Below are 16348 nucleotides of genomic sequence, written 5' to 3' on the forward strand. Positions count from 1 at the left end.
ACCACGTCGCTCTTTCCCACCTGTGCATGACGGTACCTGTGTGAAGCTGCTCAGACTCCGTTCACAACCACCAGATGGGAAAGTTCTCCATTTCTTTTGACTCAGCAAAAACTTACGAGTTGCCGTCAGCATTTATTTATCAAAGTAGATCCAAAACGCTAACTAGCTGCTTCCCAGGCGGTCAGGTCGCTGAAGCACTCGGCTTCTGGACGGTTTTATTTCTCTTTCAGAGTTGTTGTTGTTGTTGTTGTTGTCCTTCCATCAAGTAATAAAGATAATGTTTGCACCAGAAGTTTGTTAGACTGTATCTTTTGTGGTTCCTGGGCCCGACTGCTGAAACAATGTTTCAAGTTGTCTCTACACTCATTGTCAATGAGTTGCTCATCTTTGAAACAATGTCACATTTTCCAACGTGAGCTCATAAACTGCGCCGATGGACAGTAGTTACATGTTTATAGATTATTAGATAGTCACAAATTAAATCTTTCATGTGTTTTTTTTTTTGTATAACCATGAGGTTGAACAAATATCCAGATCATTGCATTTGAGGAAAAAGTGCAACAACAGTGCTTTGGTGATATACACATCTGGATTCACAAATGGTTAAAGAATACATTCATCATGTCTGTACATTATTTATTTTATAAGTAAATGTCTTGCATGGAAAATACACAGTAGTGCAAAGTAGAAAAGTTTGAGCATCAAAAGCAAAAGTACTCCTTGAGTCAAATGGCCCATTTTAGAAATCATATATATATATATAACTGGATTATAATTAGTGGCTGCAGCTGGTGAAAGTGAGGCCAATTGACTTGAACATAAGTACAGTGTTTGAGTAAATGCACTTCGTCACATCACACACTGAACACTGAGCAGTATACTGGCTGCTGCCTCAGATTATTTAACAGTCCTATTAACGTGCTAGATTAAAAAAATAAAAATAAGTTAAAGTGTTCTTAGTACAGTTATGATGCTGAAGACACTTTAGACGCCCTATAAGACACATTTAGCTTTATATTTCATTAGTTATACGTTCTAGAGCATCTTATAGAACTTTTAATGTGTAAATACTGTGTCCTCCCCTAAATAACCTTCCAGGTTTAAATGCTTATTATAAGGACTTATTATTTATATTAGCTATAGTTATGTTTGTGTAATGCTATACCTGCAATTTACATTTTAGGCTCCACGTTAAGTGTGTGACGTAAAACTGGCCGGCTCAGACTAATTGCTGTACTATTGATTCAAACTTGTTAATTAACCAATCAGCGCAGAGGGGCAAAAAACGCCCGAAAATGATTTTAAAAAACAACAACAAAACTATATCGGTTCATCGAGTTACGGCGGCGTGTGTGTGTGTGTGTGTGTGTGTAGGTGTAGGTGTGTGTGTGTGTGTGTGTAAAGAACGACGCCCCCCGACTCAGCGGAGGGAGCAGCGCGTCCCCTCCAGTCATTTCCAACCCGGGAACTGAAGTGACAACGTCTCGCGCTCGGAGTTGTCGCTTTCTCTCTGTGTGGACCTACGGGAGGATGAAGTGAACGCCTGCGCGTGCGTCCTTATTTTTACACATATTTTTTGGGGGTTCATCTCACGGAGAGGAAGACACACTATCGGATCTATGAAACAACCCGCGTGGACTTGTACAACCATTTTAAACCAGAAGGAATGCCTATGTTCTTTGTGAAACTAACTTTCTTGTTGTCGCTGATAGCACTAACACGAGGTGAGTTGCGCGCGCGCGGGCAAGGGCAAAGAGGAACAAAACACTCACTTTTTACAACGTTTTATCCATCGACATTGTCATAAAAGTGTAATTATATGGTTATATACTATTTAAAACTCAGAGGAGACTCTGGTGTGTCACTTGTTGCTGCTTTTGAGAAACTGAAGTCTCACTTCTCTTCACTCATGCAAGTTTACTTTTAATTCACTTCGTTTGCCTTATTTCACGCGCACCTGTTGGTGCCATCTTTAATTGGGGTGCAAACTGGATCAATTCATGATTTTTGACACTGCTCTTGTCCAGCAATCACTTTGTATTATTCCCTCCACACGCATATATACACACTAATGGCTTTGCAGTTTGTATTCAAAGCAGTCTGTGTGTGTGTGTGTGTGTGTGTGTGTGTGTGTGTGTGTGTGTGTGTGTGTGTGTGTGTGTGTGTGTGTGTGTGTGTGTGTGTGTGTGTTTATTGCAACGCTGTGTGTTACTCCCCAAATGGCACATTCTCTCTGGGACAGCTGCAGATGGGGAAACATGCAACTGCCAACAAGTCCCCTGTTCACCATCAAAAAAAAAACTGCTGTTCGAAGGTGGCAAGAGTCACACCTAGACCTCACATTTATGGGGGAGAACATGTGCCATTTGTAACCCCCCCCCCCCCCCCCCCCCCACACACACACAAACACACACACACACACAAACACATATTTGCTGCAGATAGACTGATTAAAAAAACACAAAAAAACTGGTTGCTTTTGAAAGATCCTTGAAAGTTTCTGCAGGTGTATTAAAACGCCCCCCCCCCCCCCCCCCCCGCAGGTCTAAGATGCTCCATGCCCACGGAGTCGTGTTTGAACCAGGGGAGGTGTGAAGCAACGCCAGATGGCAACGGGGAGTGCAGGTAAGTCTCCCACGTCTGTGTGTGTCGACGTCCGCTTTGACTTACGGGGAGGAATACCTGCAGAGGAGATTTGTGTGAATGTGGAGTTTGACATGACTCAGAGTTTTTGGTTGACATGTGAGGTCCGTACAAAAAAAAATAGAAAAGGAGGGAGGGGGGGGGGGGATTGCTCACATCAGTGTTGCTATTTCTAGGAGGCAAATGGTCAGAGACAGAAATGAGTGGACATTGATGAGGACAGGGGTCATTGGGAGAGAGAGAGAGCGAGAGAGAGTGTGTGTGTGTGTGTGTGTGTGTGTGTGTGTGTGTGTGTGTGTGTGTGTGTGTGTGTGTGTGTGAGAGACTGGCTGCCACCACACTCTCCCGTCTGCAGCCGAGCTCTCGCAGACCCTAAATCTTGCTTTTTTCTTTTCTTTCACGGAGCGACAGCTGGGGTTGCCAGAAGCTCGGCCACCATTGTTCTCCGCTGCGATTAATTCTGTGTGACTAATCTGGGTGAGGCTTCCCAGAGAGACCCTCAGACCCTCTCCTCCTACCCCCCCCCCCCACACACACACACACACACATCCCCTCCTCTCTCCTGGGATTGTGTCCCTTCTTCAATGGCCCTCAGTGCTCTCTCTCTCTCTCTCTCTCATTCCCCTGGACAGATGGCTTTGGGTGGTTGTTTTTTAACCTGCTCGCTAAAAGGTTGTCCTTTTTGTCCTTTTCTTCGTATTCGTAGATGTTTGTAGTCCACATGTAAACCAATAAGCTCCAGCGTTTACCCAGAACTCTCCCTCCTCGACCATTATGTCTTTTTTACAACAATAGCCTACTTTACGCTCGGCTCTATTTCCATCGTGGCGTGAGCGGCGGTGTCACCTTACGGCCGCAGAGCTCGCCCGACCGGGGCCGATGATCGGTTTGGAGCCCGGTCGGATTCACGGGTCACAAAACAGTAAGACAGCCAGGGCCGCCATCTTGCCCCCCATCCCGCCACATCTTAATTTGGTCTGCTTGTGTTATTCACCGCTCATCCCCCCCTCCCCAGCTCCTCCTCATTGGGCATCAAAGCCATCATTGTGCCCCCCGCGCTGTCCTCCTCCGCCAGACTTCCCCAATTAAACACGGAGATGGACGTCCTCGCCGGTTTTCTCAAAAGGGTTTGAGTGTGCGGCGCCGCTCTAAAGTGTGTTCAAGACGCCGCCGCGCTGGTCGTCACCGTGCCACCGGAGGGTGGGGGGGGGGGGGGGGTGGCGGGAGAGTTTAGTTTCACCAAGTTCAGGCAGCAAAATACTCTTGGAGAAACTCGGAGCCAAAACTATTCGTCCATACATCCATACATTGATCTACCCTGTGGTTCCAGTCGTGAACCTGGTCTCCTCTGAAAGGGAACTCTTTGGAGTTCAGTTCATTCTTGCCTATTCTATTTGTTTCAGTGTCCTGTTTAGCGTGCGTTCCTATGACGATATGTTGTCGCAGTGACTCGAGGTCCTGAAATGATTTACTCTGAAAGACTCGCGCGGATTTCTGCTTCTTCTTCTGCCGTTTGCCGGTGAGGTTTCAAGTTGCCGCTGTCGAGATGAACATTGTTCACGAAATGTCTTTAACCCTCCTGTTACTAGGGATGCACCGATCGTTTCTTTCTTATAGATCGTTTCTGAGATTTAGCTTAAATTATGCTAACATTAAAACATTTTTACTGGACCAAGGAAGAGTTTATAAAAATAAGTCTGACTTTTGTATGTTAAAAAAAGTCCTGTATATAGATTTCCCCAAGAGTTCCAGGAAATGAATAATGCAGATGTGTTCCATACATATCTGAAATCCCCTACAATAGCAATAACATTTTAATGTATCAATTAGGACATTTTTCAAAGTAAAAGTCCTAAATGTTTAAAGAAATCTGTAATTTCATTAATGTTTGAGTTGCTTTATATATGTATTTCCTCATAGTCCTAGGCAATAATGCTACACAATAAATAGAATGCTTCAATCGACACCGTGATCGGTGATCGGTATTATCGGAACGGCAGATACTGATTTCAGTGATCGGTGATCGGTGATCGGCACCAAAAACCTGATCGGTGCATCTCTACCTGTTACCTTTCGGGTCAATTTGACCCCATTCAATGTTTAATGTCGGTGTTCTTTCGGGTCAATTTGACCCCAGGCTGTTTTTCACTGTGTCAAACATATAAGAAATATCAACTTTTTAATATATTTAAAGGGCTATTTATGTTGTCAACAAACAAACATAAAGTACCTCACACTTAAACTTGGGAAACATTAATTCTAATAATTTTCTGGCGGTTTTAATTGCTGGGGTCAAATTGACCCCGAGGGTAAAATATGTTAGTAAATGTAAAGGTAACAGGAGGGTTAAAGCAACGTGAAGATATGTCCTCCTTGCTGTCAAGCGGAGCTTGTGGTATCCACATATTTACCGGTAGGATCCAGCAAAGATGCAAATAGTAGCGTCTTTCCTTCGACCCTCCCTGGTCCTTTCAAACTCCACCCTCCCACTTTGTAATTAAAGTTACACAACATCTCAATCCCTGACCACGTTCACCCAGATGACATCCTCTGGATTATTTGGTCAGACCCATCAAATACATTACACTGGACTATTTCAGGCGTAATCCTCGACTCGGGCTCTAACCCAGGTTCACTAACGTCGGGGTTCATTCGGTTAAAGCTAAAGAGTTAATTAATTGATACGTTTTATATCTGCTTGTGACATCCAGCACGGCCAGGGAGATTTATTTCCCCCTCATTCTCAACAGGGAATATGATTTATTTCCCGCCACTCTTGAACTTCAAGTGTTGTGTCGAGGTCGAGCCAGTGTGATTGTACGCTTCAGTTTTAGGGATGCCTACTTGACATGCCATACCATGAATACCACCTCCATCCTCATATCGGGCCGCCCCGGGTCTCGTGAAACCCCCGATTGAAGTTTATCTCAGAGGAGGCCTCTCTCATTTAGTGGCCGAGGCTTTGGCAGCAGGAGCGAGCAACGACAGAGCCGAGCTGATCCAGGCCAGGAGAAATAACTTTTGCAAATTCCAGTGGCACAATGGGCCCCCGAATCAAAGCGTCTCTCTGCCCGGAGACAGATGAGAGATGTCCGCCGAGAAGATCACAAACTGTCATCGCCGGTTGGGCCGGCGCGATGAAACAAATGCGACTTGACAGCCTGTTGAATGTGGGGAGTCCCGGAGTCACATGGTCGATTCTACGTCCTCTCAGAGTTGGATCAAGTGTAAGAGTTTGTAATGCATGAGGCCGGACCGGAGGACAGCAAGCCAATCACGGAAATGATTTGTTTTGCAGAAAAAAGGACATTTTTGAAAATGCTCGCCAAAACGTAGACTTAAAAAAGTGTACATTAGTGCCAGTGTGATCCATGAGCTCCGGTATAGTGTAAGAAATGAAAATATGATCTCTTCAAAATCACTTTTACCTGTTATTGGGCAGCTACCCAGGACCTTTAGAGGAAGTACACATGAGTCACATTAGGTACAATAAACCAAAACTGAAAATCTGGCCATGCATTCATATCTGTCAATACTTAATGCCACAAACACATACCAGTCGATATTTAAGGTTTGATGCCCGTGCAAATCACAATCATTGTCTTTGACGCGTTCCTTTTTTTTGTGGACATGAATACATAGAATTTCTATGATTGAGATTTAAAATAAATGAAACATTGTGGTGAGGAGACTGTTTTCAGACTTCTAGTTTCAGCGACCGCTACAGTATGCAACCACTTCAATGAAAGTGAGCCCTTGTTCCGGGGATTCCTTAATGGCACCTCTGTTCAGGCTCTGGTCAGATGAGTCTATCTCTATCCCCCCCCCACCCCTCCTCTACACGTCCATTCAGAGTCAGGAAACAGCCTCGGAGTGGCCCGGGGGAAGAAAAGGTGCCGTATCTGATCATATCATCACACAGCGAGAGACACAAGAGCGCGAGGCTTTTATATGGCCGCCGCCGCCGCCACCGCCGGTGCTGGGTTCCCCGTTGGCAAAGAGTCCGGCCGGTGAGAGGGCCGACCGTCAGAGTGCTCTGGCAGAATGAGGTGACTTGGTGGTGGGCAAAGGATTAGTGATATTTGAGCCTCCCTCATATGCCAAGACGAATCACATGAACTTTGAACGCAGACCGAGGAGACTGACAGCGTGTGTGTGTGTGTGTGTGTGTGTGTGAGACATAGACACTGGGCATACTCCACACCACACTTCCTCATTTCTTTCTCTTTTTTTTTGTCTTCTCTTTCAGCCAGACCACCTGTCGGTCGCACAGCAGCATCCTCCATAATACCCATGATTACTTGTGGTTTTGCCCAATTCAGCTCCACACAGGCACAGATTGACTTTGTCTGCCAGGTGTGCTTTTAGCGTTCAGTCGCCGCCAGCGCACGCTCGCTCTCGGGTTATTTAGGAGAATGGAGTGTGATGGCTTTGTGGTTCAGTAAAGCAGTGATGCAGATTGTAAGGCTTGATAACAATCATGGTTTCCATTCCACACAGAGAAGAAGAAAAAAAAGATTCCCCCGGCATCGTAAGTTACAACACTTACAAGTCGCAGTGTTTAAGTCAGGATTACTTATATTTATAATAATAACGTATTTTTAGGGGGTTTTCAAATTCATAACTCAGTCTAATCCTAACATGCAAACATGAGGCACATCTTTTTTAGATTAGATAGTGATTTACACTTTCCAAGGATGTCATAATCTAAAGAAACACCACAAAATACTTTCCTCAGAATCAGCTCTTTTTTAAATATTCAGTATTACAGTAACCCAGTGATAGTTGTCTGCACACGATGCAAAAAGGAACTGATAATAGCTTATCCTGCACACTTTTAATGCCGCCAATTTTGCTCAAATGTAAACAAATAGGGCTAAAATGACTCGTATTACGTTCACGTTCGCTCAGTCAACTCTGCCTGAACTTTAGCTGCTCGGCGGCTCCTTCAACCACAACTATCTGCTGGCGTCTACTGTTTGAAATACGATGACAATGTTTTTGAGCAGATAATACATACATTTATATTTCCAATCACCTTTTTGGGATATCGAAAAAACAAAAACAAAGTGGCATTTCACCCTTGAAAAAACACAATTTGCCGAGCCAGTCGTTTGGCAAGCTCACAAAAATAAATGCATGAAACTCTGCCGCCCGCTTATTCAATCTGGCAGTTGAATTCTGGTCTTGGTTTATCGGGGACCGGGAGGATGAAGTGATGTGACACGTCGGCGCGCTCTGGCTCGGGACTTGAAGTCGGACCGCCCGAGTGTCCGGTTGCACCGTCGGATACACCGTCAGACACCCGTAAAGCCCCAAAGTGGTTCCCAGCCTCGTAAAGTCGGCAGTGGCAGAAGTCATTAGAGCTGCAAAGACTCTCAAGACACACACACACACACACACGCAGTGTGACTCTTTTCCCATGGGCTGTGTGTCCATATCCAAATGAACAGGGTCTCTAATGAAGGCTGCCAGATGTGGGCAGGTCAGCTCTCCTGTGCGATTAGAGAGGAAGGAAAAGATGGATGGACGTAAGGAGAGGGAGAGAGGGACAGCGTTCCCCCTGTAATTTATGTAGCCAGTGGGGATTTGGTAGTAACTGTGGCTTCATCTCCACAACAAACAACAACCCTGTTTCTTTTGAGTGCCAACTTTTTGGTTTTAGTGGAAGACTAAATCTATTTTCCCTTCACGAGCCTCTTGATTCGAGCGACTGAAGCTGGATGTAAGCGTGCGTTTCACGGTGGATTCTCGCCACCGGTGGTGGCAGAGTTGTCACAGTGGTTAGCCACAAAATGCTGCTGGAGAGGGGGAAAAAGATAGAGAGGGAAGTGTGGAGGAAAGGAGAGAAGGAGAGAGAGCACCCCCGCCCTTAGGGCTACGCTTTAAAAACAGATCAGACCCGGCTGAAGGGACTTAAAACAGGCACAGAACCAAACAGCAAGGAAGTGAGGAGGAGTGGGGCGACAGGAGTGTGTGTGTGTGTGTGGGGGGTTCAGAGGTACAAAGATGTTCAACTAACACCATTTGACTCCTGGCCCTGAAGGAGACACCTCAGAGAGAGAGAGAGACATATGTTTTAAATGTCTGAAAGCATAACTGTTATTTACATCCTTTTGAGAAAGTAAAGAAGAAGAAAGAATATCATATTTCCTAAAGATTACACCTTCATATATATATATGTATTTAAAAATTCTAAAATCTGCATATCCATACGTAGATATACACAGTTTATCATTTATATGTCGTGGCAGAAGAATTGTTGTTGGTCAACTAATTGATGAGTTCCTTCTTCATCTTGGACCTGCATGACTTCCAGGAGCTGTGTGTATTTGCACCTGCTGTTCCCAACTGCATTCTGGGTGCTTTTACTTTCACTTATATCTCTAAGTAAAGTAGTTGAGGTAATCTGTTGGCTCGGGTGTTTGTGGCCAGATCAGACCTCATTGTAGATAAGTGAACATGAGCTCTTCACTGTGGTTAAATATCTCAATGTGTGGGCTGAACAAAGAATAATCCCAAAATAATCGTATTTATGTCATTGACAGAAATGGAACCAGACGTCGGTTCTGTCTCCCACACAGCTTTACAAGGCCCGATAATTGCATAAATGCACAACCTAATTCACTAAGCTTCTTAAAAATGGATACAGATTGGCGTCTGTACAGCTGCCGCAATCTGCGCGCTCCCTCCAGGTTTTTGTGTTTATATCCAGTGCACATGTGGAGCCCGCGTATTATACGCTCGACGCCTCCGTGTGCGACCTCCGAAAGAGATGGCAGATGGCAGACTGGCCCGACTGAAGGAAAGCCCCCTTCAGAGTGAAGCCTGGCCGAGGGTCAGATGTCACCACAACATCTGCTGCGGGCTCGAGCCGCCCGCCCCGGCCCCTGTTATGCATCCCATCAGTGTCGCGGAACCTGTTGCCATGGGCTACCGCGGGCGGCAATAGAAGAAGAAGAAGAAGAGACGGGAGGGAGAGAGGGGGGGGGGGGGACAATGACAGAAAGGATAATAACAGTATCGGCCTTACCGCCGAGATAATTCCACCGCCGTCATACGACACCCTCCCAAACACCTGATATTTGCTCAGCTTCTGATTTGTGCCCCCCCCCCCCCCCCTTCATGTCTTCTTTGTTTACCTTTCCAGCGGCCCAGTTTACCTGCTGCTGTCGAGATTACGCCGCTCGCCACGGCCGGCAGATTCCTCTTGTTGAAGCAGCTGCTTTTTTTTCTCTTCTCTTGTTTGTTTTGAATAAGACGCCATAAAAGAGTCGTTGAGTGTCTTTTGTCTTATCCACCCGCGCCCCACCCTCCATCACCATCACCACCTATCTAAAATGTTTTAAGCTCTCTTATTGAGGCCGTGGAGCTCGCTGCTTTTTTTCTTTCTGACGGGCTCTCGTCAATTTAAAGAGCAAACTGTGAGCATTCTTCCGCCTCGCGTGTGCTCCCGTTGACTCGCGGCGAGCGCCTCGGCTCGGGAGTGTGTGTTTGTGTGTTTGCAGAGCGTCCGCGTGCACCGAGGCGAGGCCGCGGTGTCTCGCTCCCTGTTTGTCTTTCGGGCCTCGGTGTGAGACGGCCGGGCTTTTTTTTTTAGAGCGGGGCCAAACGCCAGGTGTCTGTCGATTTCTTTCTTCTTCTTTTTCTTGTCAAGGAGCCGCAGAAAGCGTCGGCTGCCAGGCGAGCCTCGGGTTAAGCATCGGCACAGGGGAGAGGACTCTTTTAGAGTAAAACTCCCAAATTCCACCCGAGCTTGGCAACCCCCTTTTCTGTCTTTCTCCCCTTGGAAACCCAACCAAAGCAGTTCCAGCTTCCCTTCTCTCCAGACTCCTTTGTGTGTGTGTGTGTGTGTGTGTGTTGTTTGGATTTCAAGCTTTTCTTTTTGCCTCGCGCTAGGCCTCAAACGTCTCGCGGAGGCAACTCGGACGCGAGTTCCAGGGGGAGTGAGCAGCAGTCAGTCGAGACTTATAAATCCCAAGGAAGGTGCAGAGAGGGGAACGACCGCACGACTTCGAGCGGAGGAAGTGAAAGCAATAATGAGAAAAAAATGCGGGGACGAGCCATATATAATGAAAGACGAGACAGAGAGGAAAGAGGAGGTATAACAGCTGAATCCACCCGGCCTGTGGTCAACTCTGAATGGGGAGGAAAAACAATGGGCCCACTCATCCTTCGCTCTCCCTCTCTCCTATCTTCCTCGCTCTTCATTTTTTCTGCTAAGTAGTGAGGGGATTGGATGGATGGGGAGGAGGAGAAGGAGGAGGAGGAGGAGGAGGGGGGGGGGGCGTAGATTCGGATTCCAACACTGTACAAAATGTCCAACCCGACAGCTTGATTCTGGAAAATATATTTAATGTCATTTGGATTCGTTTTTTAAAATGGGAACTACACACTAACTTAATAGTATTCAGAAAATAAAGTCCTACTTATTAATTCAGACTAATTCTTAAGTTAATAAGCTTAACTTTTTATACAGTGCGTGGCCCCTGTCCAGGGTAGGACATTTACATATTTTTTAGTTAGCACTTTTCCCCCCACTGACTGAAATCCAGGGGAATTTTTAAATAGAAACTAGGGGCACTTTTTAAAAAATGTTTTAAAAAATTAAAAAAATTAAAAACTTGTGAAATAAAATGTAACCTTTGTTCAAAAATAATAAATATATTTATTTAGACTTGCAGTATATGAGTAATTGTCATAAAAATGGCAATAATAACACTTTTAGGCAGTAGTCTACACATTCAAAGTGTTTTCCTAGAATTTTAAAACATAAATCACACAATCATATTCAATGTTATTCTTATTTCTTTGTGGTTACTAATTTGTATACATTTTTTAAACATTTATTATAACTTCATTACTTTTTTAAATAATAAACAATTATATATATTTTTTGTGTTTACCTAGTACAGGCAAAACAGATAGGACACACACAAAAACTAAGATAACAAATACTATTAAACTATCATAAATATTAGAGGAAATTATTATCCTAGTGATATCAGGGGCAACATTATATTTCTTGGGGGCAGTTTTGCCCTTTGCCCTTGTGTATTTCCGACGCTGACCCTGTCTCCGCCTGGGCTTTGAGGACGGCAGTAGGATGGGGTGCCGTGCAGAGGAAGGAGTCAGAGCGGTGGGAGATGGGAGGTGTGTGTGTGTGTGGGGGGGTGGGGGGGGGCGGGAGCAGCAGCTGCTGTCTCCTCATTAACATGCGCACCTGCTCCCTGCGGCCTTTTTCCAGCGAGCTCGTGTGGCGCCTCACGACCTCAGCACCCGCCACCGCTGGGACTTCAATGGACTGGCCCTCTAGCAGCCTCACACACACACACACACACACACAATGTCCTCGATACGCACGCTCAGGAATTATGTGGAAGAATTTTTATTTTTCATGTCCAGATATGTCCGTCTTATCAGATTAAATCAGTGTCCAGAGTCACAGTCTCTCTCTAGTTGCTACATTTGGAACAACAGACTGCAAAGTTGCCAAGATTTCTCATTTAATCAGGTTTATTGTGAGTAAAAGACAATATGTGACAGTTTAGAGACACATTTTGGATACAATCGTGACAATTGTGGCGCCGAATGGCCAATTAAAACCAACCAACCAGAGTCGATACGATTAAAATATATTTTTATGGCAACATGGAATGCAACTTACAAAAAGTGCAACAAGCAGTATAAATAATAACGGGGTAGTAAAGATATGAATAGTGTATTAGGAGTCTTCTTTTCCTCTCAGGGACCTACATTACTACTGTTTTAACTGTTTTTCCTTATATGGGTGTAGCGTCCAATATCAGAGGCCATTTAATGAATAGTTTACTTGACTCTGTGACTTTGTAAATTAAAACATGGCTGAGATGTTTGTATATTTATTTGCACAGACCCTGAATGCAGCAGTGATGTTCGTGGAGCGGAGGCTCTGTGCGCGGTGACATGCTACCGCTGTCTGTGCAGCGGGTGGCCGAGCATGTGATGTTTTCTTTTCCTCACCACAGTCCTAAGGCTGCCTAATCCCCTGAGAGGGAGACCCTGTCTAAACACACGCCTGTTCCCTGCAACCCTGTCCCTAAACCCACCCCCCCCCCCCCCACACACACACACATGCCGGACCTCCTGGGAACGCTTGGGGACGGGGTCCTGCCAGCCCCTCGGGCCAGTCAGACTTGCTGGCTCTGGTCAGATATTTGAGAGTGACGGCGTTGATGTTGCGTGCACCATGTTGTTTCTGCGTGAGAGTAAAACACAATGTATTCAAAGAGATGAGGTTTGGGTTTCGAGACATTCCGCGTGTGATTTATTTATTTTGCCACCGTCTCTCTCTTCCTTTTCATCCTCTTCCCATCTCTGCCCGCCGAAGCAAATCCTCTCCGGGGAGGGACGGATAACGAGCGTTGAGTTGTGGGGGGGGGGGGGGGGGGGGCAAGGTGCTTTGAAGTCTCCGTCACGTTGGCTCAAACCCCGTGGCATAGATGCCGCCTTGTCCTCGGGATGAATGAGTGCTGACAAAAGGGTCAAAGCGAGCAACATCTCGGAGCCCGGAGCTGCCGACCGGTGCCACGATGGCGGCTTTTCTTGCCTCCTTACTTTTTTTGGGGGGGCGGGGAGAACGGATTAAGGGGCAAGGACTCCAAATACTGCAGATGTTTCACTTGGGTGCTATCGAGTGGACGCTTTTATTTTGAAATGACCAAGCCTCCCATGGCCACCCAGCGTTGTTGACAACAGTATTGCATCTCTGAAGCTGGTGAATGTGGGGCCGTGGTGGTGGTGGTGGAGGGGGGGGGGGGTCGACTATAGTAGCTTCATATTTATTGTACATACGTGACAGCTGCAACTCACTGCAATAAAAGGGTTAAGTGTATTTCTTAAAATGTTAAACTTTTCCTTGTATCAGATATCCACAGATTCAAAGCCCACAGCGGTGTTCCTGAGACAACATTAAATAATAAACTAGGGTTGGTAATCTTGAGAAGAAAGAGTACCAGACTGGATTCATTGATTGCTGTCCAGATGTCATGAGAATTTCAACTAAAATATCAAAAAAAAATTTGAAGCCCAGCTTCAGTGGTGAATTAAACATTTAAAGCAGATGGAACCAGGAAATGTTTGGCATGTTCACAAAATACACGACGCAAACGGATATGAGTTACCCTTGTTCTCATGATCATTTCATGCATGCAATTGAATGTACAGCGTGTGTGTGTGCGTGTGTGTGTGTGTATGTAAAGGACTGCACAACTGTGTCGGTATGAGTGTGCATACTCTGTGTGTGTGTGTGTGTGTGTGTGTGTGTGTGTGTGTGTGTGTGTATGTAAAGAACTGCACGACTGTGTCGGTATGAGTGTGCATACTCTGTGTGTGTGTGTGTGTGTGTGTGTGGTCCCTCTTTGTTGAGCCGTATCCTCAGGGGACTCCCTTCAACTCCTCTCATTGTAATTGTAAATGTGTGAATGTGTCCCAGTGATCTGCAGGGGCCCTCTCTCCCCCTCTTGCTCTCCCTCTGCCTCGACTTATCCCTCTCCTTTTCTCCCTCTCCCTCTTCCTGTCCTTTTCTCCCTCTCTCTCACCATCTCCCTCTCTCCCTTACTCTCTCTCTCTCCTCTTTCTCTCCCTCTCCTTCTCCCTCTCTCTCCATCTCTCCCTCTGTCCCTCTCCTTCTCACTTCTCTCTGTCCCTCTTCTTCACCCTCTCTCTCCCTCTACCTCTCCATCTCCCTCTCTCTCCCTTTCCCTCCCTCCCTCTCTCCATCTCCCTCTTCCTCTCTCTCCCTTTCCCTCCCTCTCCTTCTCCCTCTACCTCTCCATCTCCCTCTCTCTCCCTTTCCCTCCCTCTCTCCATCTCCCTCTTCCTCTCTCTCTCCCTTTCCCTCCCTCTCCATCTCCTTCTCCCTCTCTCTCCCTCTCCCCCTGCCTCTCTCCATCTCCCTCTCTCCCTCTCCTTCTCCCTCTCCCTCTGCCTCTCTCTCTCTCTCCCTCTCTCTCCCCCCCTCCGAGCTGTGTTTATGACTCAACCTGTGAGAAACATCACAGGAGCCCACCCCCCCCCCCCCACCCGGTTCAGCCCACTCTGTTTTAGGGCCTGAACCACATTGTTGGCGGAGGGAGACGACAGAAAGACGAATGTCCCGTTGAAGCTGCACACGGCCGCGTTGTAAAAGACGGCCTCTCTCTCCGCTGTTTAAGAGAAGAGGAAAGTTATTCTTGTTTGTTCCCCAGCAGCTGATTCATCAGCACAGTAGCAAAGAGAAGGTCTGACCCCGGCTAGTGTTGTCTTACCCCTGTGAACCCGTCGCTCCGTGTTCAGCTCAAAAAGATTGGACGGATGAAAATAGTGTTTGGGAATTCCCTTTGACCGAATCCACTCCTTTGTAATGCTAATTTTAAATGAAGAAAGAATGGACATTTATTAGTAGACCGATATATCTTGCAGAAAGAAGATTTTTTTTAATGTTTTATTCGATGATTTGGAAATTGTTTGTAGTCGTGATTTCACGGTGGTTCTTCAGGTTCTTTAGTTTCATAAATAATTACTGGAATGGGCCCAAAGAGAAACATTTTTTTTGAATCAGTCATTCTTTAATTAATCCAGCCAGCATGAGAAAGAAAATGTAATTTATAAACGTCGGGATAAAGTTATTGTTGTTTCCCTGCACTTCCTGTCCCTGTGATTGTCTGCCCGGTCCCTGATTGTTTCCACCTGTGTCCAATCACCTGCACCTGCCCTTCGTATTTAAACCCTGTTTGTCTCATTCCCCAAGGGTGTGTTGTTGACCTGTTATTGTGTCCTGAGTTAAGAAGATTAAAGTCTCCCTCTCCTTTTCTCCCTCCCTCTCCCTTAATCTCTCTCTCCTCTTTTGCTCCCTCTCCATCTCCTTCTCTCCTTCTGTCCCTCTACTTCTCACTTCTCCCTCTCCCTCTGTCCTTCTCCTTCTCCCTCTCTCCCTCTACCTCTCCTTTTCTCCCTCTCTCTCTCTTCCTCTGTCCCTCTCCCTGTCCCTCTCCTTCTCCCTCTCTCTCTCTCCCTCTCCTTCTCTCTTTCTCTCCCCCTCTTTCTCCCTCTCCTTCTCCATCTCCATCTCTCTCCCTCTTCCTCCTTTTCTCCCTCTCCATCTGTCCCTCTCTCTCTCTCTCTCGCTACAACAGTTATGACAGTTCTGTGAAGGAGAAACAATAAAACTTTTTAAATCTCAGATACGAGAAAGACTAAATCTGTGAATGAGGGTCGTAGATGAGATAAAGATGTGCGTCACAGTCGGCATGACAACGTCATTAACCAGGGAGGTCCTCACAGACGCGACCATCTCACGCCTCACCTGTCGAGGGGCCGCTCGGGGAACGCCGCTGACCCCTCCGTGTGTTTTCCTCAGGTGCCGGGACGGGTACGTGGGAAGCAGGTGCCAGTTCCGCGACCCGTGCACCACATCGCCGTGCATGAATGGCGGCGTGTGCCGCGCCGTCTCCAAGGGCAACACGGTGGACTTCAACTGCACCTGCAGACTGGGCTTCACCGACCGCCGCTGCCTGATGCCCGTCAACAACGTCTGCATCAGCTCGCCGTGTCGCAACGGAGGCACCTGCGAGCTGGAGAGTCTCAAGACGTACAAGTGCCGCTGCCCACCTGGATGGTCAGGTAACACGACAATAACAGAGCAATAAGAGGTTTTATTACCTTGGGAGTTGATCGTGAGACATAT

At 46.4% G+C, this 16348-nt stretch overlaps 1 protein-coding gene across 1 annotated transcript in view; it reads left to right on the forward strand.

Moving 5' to 3' along the window:
* The first annotated feature begins 1491 nt into the window (after positions 1-1491).
* Positions 1492-16348, forward strand: part of LOC130196466 (neurogenic locus notch homolog protein 1-like) — a 41137-nt gene continuing 26280 nt past the window's right edge. Inside the window, exons 1-3 of the mRNA XM_056418642.1 lie at positions 1492-1724; positions 2544-2625; positions 16022-16284. Coding sequence (XP_056274617.1) covers positions 1667-1724; positions 2544-2625; positions 16022-16284 — 403 coding nt within the window. The 5' untranslated portion in view covers positions 1492-1666. The remainder of the gene's footprint in view (positions 1725-2543; positions 2626-16021; positions 16285-16348) is intronic.

The sequence above is a fragment of the Pseudoliparis swirei genome, chromosome 7 (genome assembly GCF_029220125.1).
Source record: "Pseudoliparis swirei isolate HS2019 ecotype Mariana Trench chromosome 7, NWPU_hadal_v1, whole genome shotgun sequence".
Classification (NCBI taxonomy): domain Eukaryota; kingdom Metazoa; phylum Chordata; class Actinopteri; order Perciformes; family Liparidae; genus Pseudoliparis; species Pseudoliparis swirei.